The sequence below is a fragment of the Pseudochaenichthys georgianus genome, chromosome 7 (genome assembly GCF_902827115.2).
Source record: "Pseudochaenichthys georgianus chromosome 7, fPseGeo1.2, whole genome shotgun sequence".
Lineage (NCBI taxonomy): Eukaryota > Metazoa > Chordata > Actinopteri > Perciformes > Channichthyidae > Pseudochaenichthys > Pseudochaenichthys georgianus.
Genome location: NC_047509.1, coordinates 17,392,374 through 17,408,897, shown reverse-complemented (window position 1 = coordinate 17,408,897; position 16,524 = coordinate 17,392,374). Strand labels below are relative to the sequence as shown.

The window sequence follows — 16,524 nt, the reverse complement described above, 5'->3', positions numbered from 1 at the left end:
TCATTAACTCTCTTTAAAGTTTAGAAACAAGTCCCATGTATGTCAAATAAAAAATGTGCTTCATAATAATGTTACCGTGTTGTATTATGTCAAGACTCCGAATTTCCTCGGCTGAGGCTTTGAGATCCATTCATCAAATGTTTTCCATACTTATTCTTTATTTCTCAAACAGTATCCAACCCTGGGGCAACAGTTGTTTTCTAACTTTATGCAGCAGGTTAATAATGTCTTTATTCACATGCAGCAGTATAGCTTGTCAGATTACAGAACAGAGACAGAACAGAATACTAACGGTTAGAGTAGTTCCACATAGGTCTACCAATGTAAATAGGCCAACCCTTTAAATACCCTGAAGCAGATAAAGCATAATAGAACATCTGTGCAAAACAATGCATCAACACTACTATTGTTTGTAGCACTATGTGAACACACTGCCTACATTGTCTCAAAGCAAAGCAGATGTGTGTTTTCTCTAAATGGGGCAAAACCCCCACTACCTCTAGTGTCCCCTTAAGGAGTACTGTATTATATAGGAAACAGACAGCATATTTAGTAGGTACAGAAGGTACAGAATAGACGCCTTAAAAAGGCTATTCTGGTGGTTCAGTTAAATCAGTTAAAAAAGAAAAAAGTGTTTAACACTGATAAGGGGAACCTCAAAATGTACTTATTGCCCATGATATAAACTTGAATAATGTTTTTTACATGTTGTACCGTTTAACTAACTGTCAGGAAATAGCCCTTAATCTGTGAAATGTTTAGTTGATAGATGATTATTATAATTTAATAATGGGCCAAATGGCTTCAGACCTGTGAAAAAAGGACATGATATATCTCCCAAAATAGCACACACATACAGTTATATAGAGAACTTTTTATATATGTATATATAAAACATCTAAAATGCATTGCTTATCTATTTTTTTTTAATTTTAATTAAAAATATCTTCTATCACAATAAGGAATATTGTGTGGGAAAAAAAGGAATAAAATGCTTCACAAGTTTTCATTTTCATCGATTAAGGCAGGTGGGAAAACATAATTCTCAGACATTCTCCTCTGTTTCATCCATTTCAAATGGCAAAACATTAAAAACCTTAAATTAAAACATTTGAAAACTCAGGTGAAATAATGCAAGCGCTTCACTTTCCACTCCCTTCAAGTTATGTGATTGTTTTTTAGACTTGGGCAACGTTTGTTGCCCATCCTTGCCATCACCCAAAAACAACCATAATAATAAAGATAATAATCTGAAATATGAACTCCCTTCCTCCATCTCTCAAGTTTCTTTCATTGTTTAAATGATCTTCTCCTCCGCCATAACCTTGCATTTACTCTCTCCATCTCTCTGCATCCCCCTGTCTTTACTTTTTGTAATTGCCAAACTGAACAGCCAACCGGTCGCTGACACAGCGGAACGTAGCAGGCTGCACCTCCCAGTAGTTGACAGGGTTATCAAACAAGCTGATGCCGTTATAGAAAGTCCTCTTCATCCCAAATCCTCGAGGGCAGAAGTCATCCATGCCCACCTGGGCGATGTTGTTGGAATGGAGGTACACCACCTAAAAAGCAGCAAAATGTAGGGTGAGTGGAGCGCCCTGTGAAATATTCAAAGTCAGATGGCAAACAAAATGTGTCCATGGAAGACTCACATGTAGGTATTTCATATCTGGGAGGCCTTTGGGAACATGAGTGAGGCGGTTGTTGTCCAGATGCAGCTCTCTCAGTCGGGGGAGGAAGGACAGGCTGCCATTCTCTATGTTACGGATATGGTTATAGCCAAGGCCCAACCTGGAAAAAGTGAGACAAGGGGAAAAACCTGAAATAGGCAGAAAATAGGCCAATGCACGATACATTTAGCTAAACTGTTTTACTAATGTTAGCCTGAGTATCTCCAGTTCCCTGATATGTATCATTGTAAGAAATGGATGTGAAGCCAGGTGAGAATTAATTCCACGGCAGCCTGGCTTCTGTGACCACTATTTATCACATTAGAGATTAGATGTGTGTTTAAAGGAAGTTAAATACAACTGAACTGTGATAAAGCAACAGTGTAGAGAGGAATGCCTGTGCTTTCCTATTTTGGCAACTTATTGCTGCAAAAAGGTTTATTAAAGTGCACCTATCATGCTATTTTTAGACAATAGCATAGGTCTCAGATATATACAAATATATAAAAAACATGTCTATGAAGTGTTTTGCTCAAAATACCAAACAGATCACCCATTCTAGCCATGCCTCATATCCCTCTATTTCACTTCCTGTTTCAAAAGTGCTGATTTTGGGTATAAAGCTTTTAAAAAAGAAAGAGATTGATACAAAATTAAAAAGGAGGGGGCTGAGCTCATGTGGGACCCGGCAGCTACTGTCTAAACTAAATACTGCCGTGATGAAATGCCATATCATGGATTATCAAGGATTATTTCTGAAACAGTATGGAGCTCAAAGGCTTTCTCTCTTGCCGGTTATACCACAAGGTGAGTTCCTTTTTATATCCAGCTTCTTCACACACATGCTCTCCAGTACTGCGTTAGCTCTGAGTGTTAGCGATGCTAATGTCAACACCGACCATATTACGTCCAAAACAGTCGGGCATTGTTTCTGATAGCAACTTTCTGATAGTGCCGTGGGTCCACATTTCCGATATTACGTCATATCGGACGCAAATCTAGATCAGCTCCGTTGTACCCCCGTTTTTAGAGATTTGGGTACGGAGGAAAAGAGGGATGGTTTTATTTGCTGACGCTGCGTGAGTTCCCCGACACACCGGGGACACATATTTATGTATAAAAGACATCAAAAAGTGCATTTTGCATGATAGGTCCCCTTTAAGAGAATACTGAGGGGGAAAGTCCACACAAGCATAAGGTCGCAGTTTTCCTGCTACTTTTAGTGGCATCTCAATGTAGTTCATACAACTCCCCCTGAGGGGTACTGCTGCCTGGAATGTTCTTCTTCATTTCAAACCACAGGATAATTCTTCAAAGATATGCAAGTAAATACCTGAGGGCACAAGAAAGTTATGGTTAGAAATTAAGTGGTGATTAAGTGCAAAAGATACCTGAACAGGTTTTTGTAGCGGCTCAGGTCCTCCAGTTCCACAGCCTGGATCTGGTTGTGATCTAGATGAAGCTCATGGAGACTGTCTGGGAGATCTGAAAGAGAGACACTATACCTGTAAGACTTAAGGGTAAGATTTTATATTTCCCATAGCTATACATTTATTTTATAACACTAATAAGATATATTATATATAGATATAAGTAGCTAGTTAGAGTAGATATCAGAATAATGATACCATTTAAATGTCAGTTAAACATGAAGCCACAACTAGCCATTGATTAGCCTAGCTTAGCATAAGGACTGAAGTACAGGATAAATAGCTAGCCTGGCTCGGTCTGAATGTTAAAAAAAAGATCTGCCTACCAGAGCTTCTAGAAAAACGTTTGACATTATCAAACCAAATTGATCAAAATATGACACATTCCGGGAAACAAATCATTTTACTGTGCTTGTGATGCTCAAAACTATTTAAAAAAAGTTAATAGCAGTAACACTGTAGTTTAAAGCAGAGCAAACGCCACATGGCAGTTATTCTAGTGTTTCTGTTTGTAGATTATAATGTATTCAAATAACTTAATTGCAAATAATCCAGTTAATTCTGTATCATGAATGTCATATCTTTTATCTTGAAAATTATTGAGATTGATTATGTTTAGCCTACATGCATGAAAGTGCTACCAATAAGCATATCTCCCAAATTGGGGAACTATCCATTGCACATAATTATGTTAGCATGTTAGCCACACAGATAAATGGTTACCTTTTGGCACCCCAGTCAGTTTAGCATCTGATATGCGCAGATAATTCAGTTTCAGTCCCTTGAAGGCTCCTGGCTCAAAACCGCTGTTGTGGATAGGGTTTGCGCCCATTTCTGAAAGATAAAAGGAATATTTGAGGCAGGAAATAAAATACAGACTCTTTAATCTTCTATAGAGTGGCAAAGGCAGTGGTGAGCACCCCAGAGTTATGCCTAGATTTGTTGAAGTCATTTCTGACCTATGCAGTTCATGTTTCCCAGTCCTGCGAAGGCACCAGCTGCCACCTTCTTGATGCGGTTCTCATGGATCCTGATCTCAACCAGAGAGGCGGGCAAGTTCTTTGGGACAGTGGTCAGCAGATTCTTGGAGAAGTACAGCTTCTGCATGTGCTTCAGAGGCACAAATGTTCTGGGGTGGACTTTGGAAATCAGGTTATTCCTCAAAGATAGGCCCTAGAAAAACAGAAACCATGGAGAAACCAAATTAAACACCCACTGTAGCACCCAGACAGTCAGGAAATTAGAAACAAATATGAAACAAGGGCTTGTTTTTCATCCTCTGTCTCTACTGAATGTTTTTTAGTGAATTAATAAAGATCCAGCAACAGTCCATCACCCAGCAGACTGTCTCGCCACCTGCACTGGCTGCAAAATGGAGACAGATGAGGCTAAGGTAAACAGACCTTAATAAAGACGTTATTGTATAATGTCATGATGTGAGTTTCCTGCTCGCTGCCAGACTTAATATTGCTCTTGGTCAGCGCTCTTAAATTTGGGTCAGGAGTGAGCAAAAGCTTTCTGCTAAAAGAGGCAAGGATGTGAGCTTGTGAATACTCCCATTTGGCTTCAGGCTCAAACTTCATAAAATTAAAGCTCTCAGAGAGAAGGGTGGTGGAGTGCAAAACAGAAAGGAAACGAAACATTTAAATCCTCAAGGAAATAGAGGGTTATCAGGATATCTCACACTATTGACGCCAATAGAAGCTGAGTTGTTTACACATGTTTGAGAAGTGTTGATGAGCTAATGCTGAGAAGGATTTTATGAAAGTGACTTCTTAAGTGTTTCTTACATATAGGTTTGTGAGGCCTTTGAAGTCATTCTCCTTCAGCTCGGTGATATGGTTGTTCTGCAGGTCCAGGAACTTGGTGTCCCGGGGAATATTCTGTGGTACTTCAGTCAGACCTAAACACGACGACCAATAAAAACACAGAAGGGAAACATACTCTATTAAATGCTTCCATGGGAGAACCAACACCCTAAAACCAAAGTTCTTTGAATAGGCAAGCTCTTAGAATAACTTAGTCAGACACAGACTCTGAGAAAATAAATAGTCTCTGTGTGTTTCAAACCTTCATCAGGCATAAACATGAACCCAAACACACTCCCACACAATCTCAAATGAGCACTTTGGGCCTCCTCGTCTATTATTTTAATGACAGGTGGACATAGACACAACCATGGAGGTCACACAGCGACGTCAAAGCGGCACATTACTGGTTTTTCACTTATAGAGACATACCAGATGGGGACGCCAGATGTTCTCCATCTGGTTACTACACGACAGACGTTCTCACAAAGGATGTGACGTAAATACCATCAGCAAAGTAACACATGAAATAAATGGGAGACAGACACATTCCTGACACTTTAAAACCGAGAAACACAAGCTGTGTGTTAATGTGTGAGTGGTGAAACCTCCATGCAGAGCGTCTTCATTTTGGTTTCTTTGTGACAGAAACACCTGCTAAGAAGTAATGAAGAATTGTTCAGTTTAACGACATCAGTGACAATCATAAACACCCAGAGCTGTTATGGTTAGGGTTGCTTGTGAATAGTGTTTACCAAGCAATACATTCATAAAGGCTAAGAAAAGGCTAAGAAAAGCAGACAGCGTTAAGAAATACACCTGCATTAATTCTGGGATCTCTCTGGAAAAATGACTCAGCACACGCACAAACACAGCAACCAGTGATCATTAGCAACACCACATCACAGGGACACGTGGATGGGTGTATCAGATGTGGTCAGTGGCGCAGACAGGCAACTGTAAAGCGAATCCCGAACAGGGCCGACCTCATCTGGACGGCGACCATGATGCAACCAGACCTGCTGGTGAGAAAGGACGCCAGCTGTCCCACTGGGATCCAGTTTGCCACCAACCACACGGGTCCCACAGGACTCTGCCCAGAGCTGTCCATCTAGAGTTAAGTTTAGATATATGGCTTTGGCTTTTACTGTGCCACACCCTATATGATCAAACCCTCAACAGTTCCCTCTGAAAATCTGTACAAACCACGTCAACGCAGCGCTGAGAGAGATCTGTTGGTGGATGAGGAGGCTGGAAACTTTATATTATCCAGGAAATAAAGCAAGATGTTGCCTTCAGGGAGCAGAGATAAATTCATCAAAGATGTAGAAGAAACTTCCAGTTCCAAACTGGGTAATCTGTTTAAATTATAAACCAGATTATGATTTTCCTAAGTGTAATACAGTTGTTTCAGCAGCTGTGCTAGCAACAGGACTCTAAAGATGTTCAATGTTACCAGGTGGATTCATGTGGTAGGAAATATTTACCTTCCAGCCAACACCGTCAGGTGTGGAAATGCGTCCTGCCAGTTGGAAACCTTCACATTTGAATACCCGCACAACAGACATTATCAACAAACCTGAACAAATCTTACACACACCCTGATTAACTGAATCCCTTTAACCCACAAAACCAAACCACAGCATGTCACCCGTATCTACCACAATCTCAAAGCCTTGACCACAAACTGACAAAACTAGCACCCTCCTAAACCCCAGCGTCCCCCAACACAAATACCCGACATCATCCTTCGATGCACGCTGAGAGGAGACAGACGCCACCGCTAAAATACATCTGTTCTAAATAAGCACTTGACATCGCGGAAATTATACGCTTCCACATTTACCCGCAGCAGAGAGACCAGGGACAGTAAATATATAGAGCTTGTTAAATGATGATTCGACAAAACCATTATGTCCAAACACAGACAGCCTATTAGAGTTATATAGCCAGTATAATGTGAGGAATCTTTATATCCCTAAATAAGACTAGAGGTAGTTGATTTGGTCCTGTAAGAATAGACAGAGTAGGAATAGCATGCACTTATAATATCCACAGGCAGGAAATCGTTGGATTGACTTATATGGAAACATGACTAAAATTGAGTCACAGACGTACTCCAAAAGCATTATGAAAATAACATTTTGAGCTTGATTTGACGGAACTTCAATTTCTTTGTATTAGTTTCAACAACAAAATAGTTTCATGGTTTTCAGTGGAACTCCTCAATGTGAATATTATAACCCTGTTTGTTATCCTGACACATTAACACAACTTTTATCTTTATCATTCTTCCATCGTTAAACCCCATCCTTCCGCCCCTCCTGTTTTGGGTTTTCCATTTAAACATCCTGTCTACGACCCTAAAACTAAAAAACTAAAAACTCCTTGAAGAGAGTGAAAGGATTATAAACGTTCATCTCCTCTGATCAAAGAGTACTTTTTTAGTTTGTATCTTTACGTTGTTCTCTTGATCCCTTTCCAACTCTCTTAAATTCTCTTCCTCCTTCCTTCTCTAGCCTCAGTCTTTTCCCCTTTCCTGCTCAAACCATCTCTCAACTCGTCTCTCACCCAGTAGCCTATCTACACACAAAGTCTGGAACATAAAGTCCCTCAAAGACATGCCTTTCCTTTTCAAAATACACCAGCATTATCCCGAGGGAAAAATTCCTCTCTGAGATAACACACCAAAGGGGGACTTTACTCTCTGGAGCTATGAGAGTCATGCAAGGCTCGGGTCATGCTCACTCACTCTGTCTTTCAACTCATTGCTTCTCTGTCTGAACTCTGTTGACACACACACACTTAGAAATGATGACAAAACATCACAGACATGATCTCTCTCTCTCACACACACTCTCACTGACCGAGGTCAGAGCACTGGACGACCCTGAGACGACAGTGGCAGCCGAAGGGGCACATGGATATGTCGGGGGGGAGGATCTCCTCTACGGCTGAGCCTTCTTCCTCATCCCTCATCATCGTCATCAAACCGCCGCTGTCCAAGCTGTCCATTGCAAAGTCCCAGAAGCCTTTCTGCTCAAAGGGCAGGGCCGAGGTGGTGGAGAGCAGCCGAGCCACGCATAGCAACAGCAGGAGGGAGCAGTGTGGCAACATCTTCTACTACCTGAGGAAACACAAGAAGAAAGAAGAACTACATCAGTTTAACTCAACTTTGTTGCATACTCTTTTAGTTGCCAGTTTATTAAGAGGTTTTCATTCAGCTCCATTGTCATTGGAGGCTTCAACTGTATTGCATTCCTTTTTATAATTGTTATGTTTCATCATGATAGTAGACAAAGATATGCGTATTGCATTGAAATGTCTTGGAAGTCATAACATGAAGAAACAAATCATAGAAAAGAACCTGACCAAGGCTGGATATCTGATAGAGAAAACAGGGGACTGGCCTGAACTCCAGACACCAAGGGGCCTTAAATGTGGGAAAGTGTTTAATCTAGAAATCCAAATACTAGCAGATGGACAGAAAACCTGGGACCAAATAGATTTATTTCAGCAAAAAATTGAAATCCTGATTGGTTTCAGAGCTGCCATGCAATCTTCAGTGAGTATAAGGTAGTATGAGTGTGACAGAGTTCATACACAATGCACAAAGAGTAGGAGGTGCTGTCAATCCAGCCATGTGGATGAGGTCTTCAACTTCAAAGCTAAGGAGAGTGGTCAGTGATACATGGACATTGACATATTATGAAATGGTCTGCTTAACCTCAATTATAAAGCCCTACTGTTTATACCACACCTAACAGGCAGACCATGAGCTGGAGGCTGGTGAGGAGAAATGGACTCATTTCCCCGGGGAATCTCTCCAAGAATTGACTCTGGGAATGAAACTCTCTTAAACCACTCCGACAAAATGTCACTGTCTGCTTCCTGCTCACCGAGACCATTCCCAAGAGAGTAAGTCATTTCCCACTGACCAATCGGCTAGTGTGGAGGACATCACCTCAGCTGTGGAAAACTTTATTCCTGCAACCGAGAAGTTAAACAAAGCCACCATTCACTAAGAGGAAAACTGGGTTTGCAAGTGTGAGAGTGTCTGTGTGCATGCACATGTGTTTGCATGTCATGACACACACACTCCATGATGTCATAGCTGCGGACACATTCACACTGATGATTTAGGTCACCAGACATCTGAGCACGTGTGTGTAAGTGCATGTGTGTTTGTCCATTTGTTTGCTCTGTTTATCCTGCCCCGCACACACTCGCCTAATGTACAACTCAGCAAAACCACCTCCTCCCACTTAACCTAAAATATAATTCTTAAAAAAACTAAATATTATAAGGCCAATTGGTCTATTCAATTGGAAGTTCTGACTCTTAAAATCAGGCTAATCCTATATGTTGCAGTCCAACACTGGACCCTTGGGTGACTTAAAACCTAATAATCTCTCACCTTGTGGTGTTAATTCCCTTCCCCAGCTGCATCATCCTACAGCTGAGGAGTGTTGATGCAAATGGTTAGCATGCGATTGGACTTTCCAAGGAAGTTAAAAGATCCTGTTGCTACATGATCGCGTTTTCTTTGGAAGCAGGATCAGGATTTCAGAATTCTCTGGACCAACAGATGCAGGATAAGAAGTAGCAGGGGAGAGAAAAACCAGGGAGGAATGATAAGGTTCAACTCTTGGATAGTGCGCTTGGAAGTTTGTAATTCACTTCAATTGCATCAGAACAATGTGAGACCCATTGCATCTTTTCCCAGGGTGTGTTACTTACTTTTCCGGAAGCCTTTTGTCTACTAAATGCTACACACACTTGGTGGATTTTTGTCCTGCCTATTTCACCCAATGTCGTGGGGTATTTCTAGCAGCACTGACTGTTTACAAGACTTTGAATGGCCAAAAAGGGAGTGACTGCAATAATAAAGTTTGTGAGGGTGTTTTTCAAGGACTTTTACAGTTGGGGAAATGCTTCTCATTCCTCATGTTGTACACAAATGTTGTCTCAACTGATACTAATCCTTTAAATGACAATACAAATCCACAAAAAAGAGTGTGGTCAGGGTACATGCATCACAGTATGTGGGTGATGAACTTACACATGCTTATCAAATTAGCTTCCACTCTTACTCACTATTTCGATCCGTTTGAATCCTGAATCACATAGGATTTAATTGAATGTTTTTTATGCAATCCGCAGCACCTTTAAGGTTTTTTTGCTACATTGAAAGTAATAAAAGCATCACTGAAACAATCAGTAAAATAAAGAGCCTGTGCATGAAGTGGTCCTGGTCTGGAAGCATGAATAACTGGCCCCTGCAGTCTGCTCCCTGCAATAAAAATAGCAGCAAAATTATACCATTATGCAGAAAAGAAAAAACACCACTGGCCTTGGCTTGGCCAGAAGAATGCAGCAATAAGGACCCAGCAAAGACATATATAGTCACCGCATAAAGACACACAACAGAGCTGGAATATACAAAAGGCACCACGAGATGTATTTATACACCTACAATTCCTGTAACTTGTGCTTTGCTCAGATTTTCTAAGATCATTGTTCAGCTAAAGGTGTAGCACCTTTGCTCTATCTAGATATGGAAGTAGATATGTGTAGACAGAGGTGTTGAGGATGATAGATGAGAGAAAAAGGAGACAGGAACAAGAAAAGACTATCATCATCCAGGAATTATGTCTAAGGATACTATAAACACTATAAACATGACAACAAGACTAAACTACATCCCACAATCTTGAGCCTCACTGGCTGTAATAACCATTTTCATCTGGCCCTGGTCTGTGTACATATAAATTCCTCTCATCTGCCTCCAGTAAAGCTGCAAACATCCGGTCTGAGACGAAAGCAAACCAAAGGCTTCAACTTAATTGTTACTGCCCTGGCTCTTATCCCATCCAGAGGCCAAGAGTGGTTTAATGGATGGATGGATGGATGGATGGATGGATGGATGGATGGATGGACTGCTATTATTGTCTCGCTCACTTTGTTTGTCTTCCAGGTGCTGCAAGTGAGTTTGGGGACAGGCAAGTGCATCGAGAATAAAAATGAAAACCATGAGGCTGACAGAAAGAAAGAGTGAGCTGTAATTCGCTGGTTGTGAGATGTAGGAAAGGAAGCTGCAAAAGATACAAGGAGGTAGAGGTACATAAACTCAAGACTGTTTTTTCTAAACTATATGGCCAAAGAAAGGTGGATAAACTACTGCCAATGTATACTTTTTTTGGGGTCTGGGTTTTCAGAATCTATAGGCCTTTCAACTGCCAGACTGCTGTTGAATGAGAGCAAATCCCTGCAGCCAGGTTCAAATATCTTCTTTAAGTCCTCCCTAGACAAGTTAAGGCTGTTATTGCAGCCAATAAATGCCTTCACGTTTTGTTCCATAATGACATGTGGTTATAATGCTTCGGTGTCTACATACTATAGGCCATACAGTCTAACTTGTCCTATTTCTGTTAACATTTAACGAGGTGGCTGAATCTCGCTCCTGTGCAGCAATGATTTTTTTTTCAATAAAGCGAAGAAAAGAAGGAGGAAGTTCCCCATCTGTGCAAAAGGTGTTTAAGCTCTCTCTCTCACACACACACACACACACACACACACACACACACACACACACACACACACACACACACACACACACACACACACACACACACACACACACACACTGTCTGACTGTCTGAGCCTCTAAAGGTGGTTAAAGCTGTTATAACAGGCAACAGAAGGCAGACACTTTTATGAAGATATGAATGCCAGTGGCTTACTCTCGGATTCAACAAGGTACATGTAGGATTTATGGGAGGGAAAGAGAAACAGGCCAGATATGAGACAGGATTCAAGGACAGATGCTTGGGTGGAAGGATCCCGCTTTAGAATAAAACGCAGCGGTGTCAGTGACAGCACCATCTGGGGAACAATCCGCAACCAACAAATGTATCTCTTGTTTGAGTTTCCCACAACCCGCGACTGACATTAGCTTTACATTTCCTATATGCACTATCCATCAAGTGCTGGGTACCTGTCAGCCCTCACATGCAGCACAATGACACTAGAGTTCCCACAAGGCAGCCTTTGCCCATGTCAAGCTAAACAAACATATATTTAAACTATGCTCTTTGTGTTGCCAAGAACAATCATCTAAAGATAAAACACACCGTGTTTGGTCTCCCATGAACTCACTATAACCTCCCACACAGTCATAAACACAACCCGACTGTCTTTTGCCTCACATGAAGTGCGGCCACCTTTTTCTCTCCAGAGAAAGTTTTTTTACTGTAAAATCATTACAAGCCCTTTTATCACGGCACGTTTTATTCACAGCTGCTGTCTGAAGCAAATGTCAAACCATTTGGCAACTCCATGAGCCACAGAGGCCAAAATCCATTAAGCCTTACAATATCGATCAAGACATAAAATGCTGGCTCGTTCTATCCGTGTATTCATACTCAGGAACACATTAGCTCTGCTCCTTCAACTGCATTGGCAGAGAAGAGTTAAGGTGGGGCAGAGAGCACGACAAAAGTGCCAGCTGGCACAACAACAGTGGTGTATTGGCAGCCGCCACGTCAACACTCAGTGCAGTTTAACATCACAGGAAGCACAAAGTGATCCCAGTGCTGACTGAGCACAACTACATTTGAAAAGTCTTAGTATTGTGTTGCATAAAATACAATCTTATATTGGTGGTGATGGGGTCACTCCATGGGATGTTTATTTGTTTTCCGTATGTGTTTACTATTTTTGTCCTCACCCATCATGTTCTTCTGAACTTGATCCAAGCTGAAATAAACTAAGAAAACACAATACAAAGAAAAATAAAATCACAAAAATGTTTGCTTATAAGTTTCTGCCCACACACACACACACACACACACACACTTTCCCATACATGAAAACTATTATTGTATTTTGGTCACAGAATTTAAGTCCATGTCGAAAGTGATCTGGTCATTTGGATGAACTCCCTCACTTGCTCATGACACACACACACACACACACACACACACACACACACACACACACACACACACAGGCTGTTGGTGCTAGGCGGGTCCATAGGAGTGTTCGGGTGGAGTTAACTGCCCCAGCGGCTGTAATTTGGTGACTGCTTTGCCTAAAAAAGGAACTGTTTGGCAGCTTCTCTGATGCCGCCATGCTTGGATGTGGTGGCTAGCTGCTCAACACCGCAGAGACAAGTCCAACCTGAACAGAGAGGCAAGTGAAAAAATTGCCAAATAAGACAATTGACCTGAGGATCCATGCCATATGGACAGATGAGTCCCATTGAAATAATGTCCAGCATTTTTAAGTGTGTGCAAGTTATAAGTGGGCTTTGAATAGACACTGTAAACATTATGTTTTAACTTACCAAAAAGCACACACATTTTATTGTCAAAATAGAGGCAGAGCTCAAATAGGACACAATATAACATTATAAAAATGAAGGAAAACTGATCAATGAAGATACAGAGAAATAATTCAGTTTAAACTTGGACTAAACTGTGATGACACACAGGTAGTTACTGTCGAGAGACAGACAGACAGGCAGGTGTAGGTGGTCAACCCACAGCATGGCTAATAGGCAGGCAGGATGGAAAGTCCGGAAAGAGACAGATGTACACCATCATTTTCACTCCACAGTCAGACACTGTTTGCTATGTCTTTTTACAGTAAGGTGACTCAGTTATACACTCTAACGTTGACAAATGCTGCTCATGAACTCATCAGCACAGGAGAGTAAAGAAAAGAGAGAGTCAATAAAATGCTTGTTTGTTTGCCTTATATTAGTGAACACAAAAACACAGCATCTGTAATTATCTCCCTGGCAAATAACGTTTCTCAAATTCCCAGACATAATTCAAAATCAGAATGCTGTGTACACAGAGCCTAAATATTAGGGTAGCGCAGATGAGAACCAGAAGGAGCTATTTACTTGATTGGCACGTTTCACTATAATTATTCTCCTTAAATGATGATGCAGGGATGGACTTTCGAGCCCATAAATCTACAATCTGATAAGAGAGAATAGGGTCGCGTTGATTAGAGGATAAAGTGAGTGGAAAGAAAAAGTGTTGCTTCATTATCCTCTCTGCCACTAATGAACGCTCACCGTGAGCGCTCTGCGGAGACTGGCTGCGCCATCTGCTGTAACTCAGGAGTAACAGCTGATCGGATAACTACAGCATCAAAAGCCCAATGCAACAGGTTGTATTATATGATGCGGATAGTATTTGAAATATACTAATCGTGAGGAGGAAAATAAATAAAATAACCTACCCAAGTACACACTATAAACACTGAGAACTTTAACTGAAAGTATAAAAGTTGGCGACATGAATCTTAGCAAAGTATACAAAATGTGAACACATATAACAACATGCATTAGGTAAGGTTACATCTAATACTTCAAAGTGCTGTGTATTAAAATAAACTAACATGAAGGCACAGTAGGCATAGGCTACTTGTCCTATTATTATTATATTGTCAAGTGAAATTCAGTCTCTGGAGAAAAAAGTGGCATATTAATAGACTGAATAACACATTACATCATTTTAAAAGACCCATCACCCCTACCTTGTGAATCAAAAACACGATATGAAGTCCCCCAAAAAATCAAGGTGTCTCCTTCTGTGCGTCAGTTTATCCTAGAGTCTTATATTCTCATCACATTGAGGGATATTTGCTGTGTCTCTCTGTGGTCCTCGTGCATCCAGCCGCAGCTCCTCCGTCACTAAGGACCGTCACCGTGTGTGCTCGCTCCGGTCCCAACCGAGGAAATGACTGGGAGCAGGGGGGGTCAAGCCCATAAAGTTAAGGAGCCAGCCTCCTTTCTCCCCTTTTTTGGATTGAGGAAAGAGACGGGGGAGGAGGAGGGAGGGGTGTGTGTGGGAAAGAGGCCTGAGTGCAGCACTTCTATTATACAGTGGTATGGATGAATTGTATTATTCAATATTACTCCTATAATGATTAATTCGATTTGTATTATTTTATTATTAAAGTAAAATCATGCAAATATGATGTGATTGATTTTAGGCAAGATATATACCACTATAACAATTTTAGATTCCTTGGGGTTCCTGTTATTTCTGTACACAGTCTGGATAACTATATAAAAAAACATGTCCAGTGATAACATGGTGGTGTCTAGTAAGGAAATAAGGACAGAGAGTGCACTGTATTTCAACTGTGTGTCTGAGGCCTGTAACTGCCATGTTTAATTGCTTTTGAAGACAAATTGCTTTTGAAGGCAATTTAGATGAAAGACATTGTAATCTTAGCCCTTAAGTAATTGTAGCAAAACATGTGCTAACACATGGCACCATGGGGATGCAGAGCAACGTTACTGTGGTCCTGTAAAGAGCAACAGAATGTATGTTTGTGAAGAGGTTTTCTATCTATCTTTCACTATTTTTTTCTATCTTATATTTCATATATTCATCGTAATTGTATTACATTGTTGGTCTGTGAAGATATTCCAGGGAAATCCCATGTCATGCTTTCTGGGAAGTCTTAGCTTTTATACTTCTGTGGAAGCTCAAACTGGATATTTCTGGCTCATATTGCTGGATGTTGTATTATTCTGTTTGCAGAGTAAGTTTTTTTTAACCAGCCACTATTTAATGTCACAAGACAGAGGGGGAACACCACCCAGCTCCACCAAAAATAATACAGAAAAGGTCATTGTAGGACTGTGATTATAAAACATATTATTTTTGCATCTTCTCACGGTTTTCTATTAAATGTTGTTTTGGCAGGATAAAGTGTTTCTTTCTCACTAACTCTCAGATTTCCTCTCCATATTGCCAACACCCAGAGTGAGGGAGCGAGGTTGGCAAGCCTCACCATCTGGGAACTTTTCCGACCCTGCACAAAGTCTGCCACACAGACTTGAACAGTTATCCACACGATATCCCTGAGCTCTGCTGCTTCAGTACCTTGAGCATCAAATCCTAATATTTTTCCTCATCATTTATATAAATACAAGAGACCACTGGCAATCCTGCATCTTGTTTTGTTCGGTTATATGCCATTCTTTCTCTCAAAGAGTGCAGTATCCACAGTGGCGAAAAAAGGCATGCATACCAGATCAATGCCCTGCAGGGGTGTTGGCAGGAGACAGAGTTTTGATAAAGGCCGTGGCAGATAACATTCCTCCTCTCACTGAGTCTGCTTCCTCTCGCCCTCATTTTGTAGATTTAGTCTTTCCCTCCGTTTCTCACTCTTCATTTCTCTGTCTGCCCGTCTCTCTCTCTCTTGCTGTGGTTCACTTGATTATGGTGTTGGTCTATAGCTGGAGGGCTTGGCATCTAAATTAAACTCTTTTTAGTCCTACAAGTGTTCAGCTAACGTGTCTCTAGCACACCCACTTGTGAGCTCTTGGTTAGGTGCTGCTTCAGAGTGAGTACAAGAGAGAGGAAAGAAACCAAATGCTCCATAGTGTTGTTTCTGGGGTTTTGGATATAAGCCCAATAAAAGTGTACTTCATAGTCATTAATGTTGCTGGCTATCAAGGATGAGCACATCAGGCTGATGGCCGAGCGGTTCGTTCTCTTGCACTGCAAGTACATTCTTGTTGACCCCAAATAGTTGACCCTTAACACTGGAACCCAATCTCATGTTCTAGCAAAGAGACTGTCC

General features: G+C 41.1%; 1 protein-coding gene across 1 annotated transcript; it reads right to left on the bottom strand.

The window, feature by feature from the left end:
- Positions 1-138: 138 nt before the first annotated feature.
- bgnb (biglycan b) lies at positions 139-14,677 on the bottom strand. Its single transcript, XM_034087821.2, has 8 exons — positions 14,461-14,677; positions 7,776-8,035; positions 4,891-5,003; positions 4,060-4,273; positions 3,824-3,934; positions 3,062-3,155; positions 1,653-1,791; positions 139-1,562 (listed from the first exon to the last, which is right to left on the bottom strand). Exons 2-8 carry the CDS (start codon positions 8,023-8,025, stop codon positions 1,365-1,367), a joined length of 1,119 nt encoding a protein of 372 aa, XP_033943712.1. The 5' UTR covers positions 8,026-8,035; positions 14,461-14,677; the 3' UTR covers positions 139-1,364.
- Positions 14,678-16,524: the final 1,847 nt, after the last annotated feature.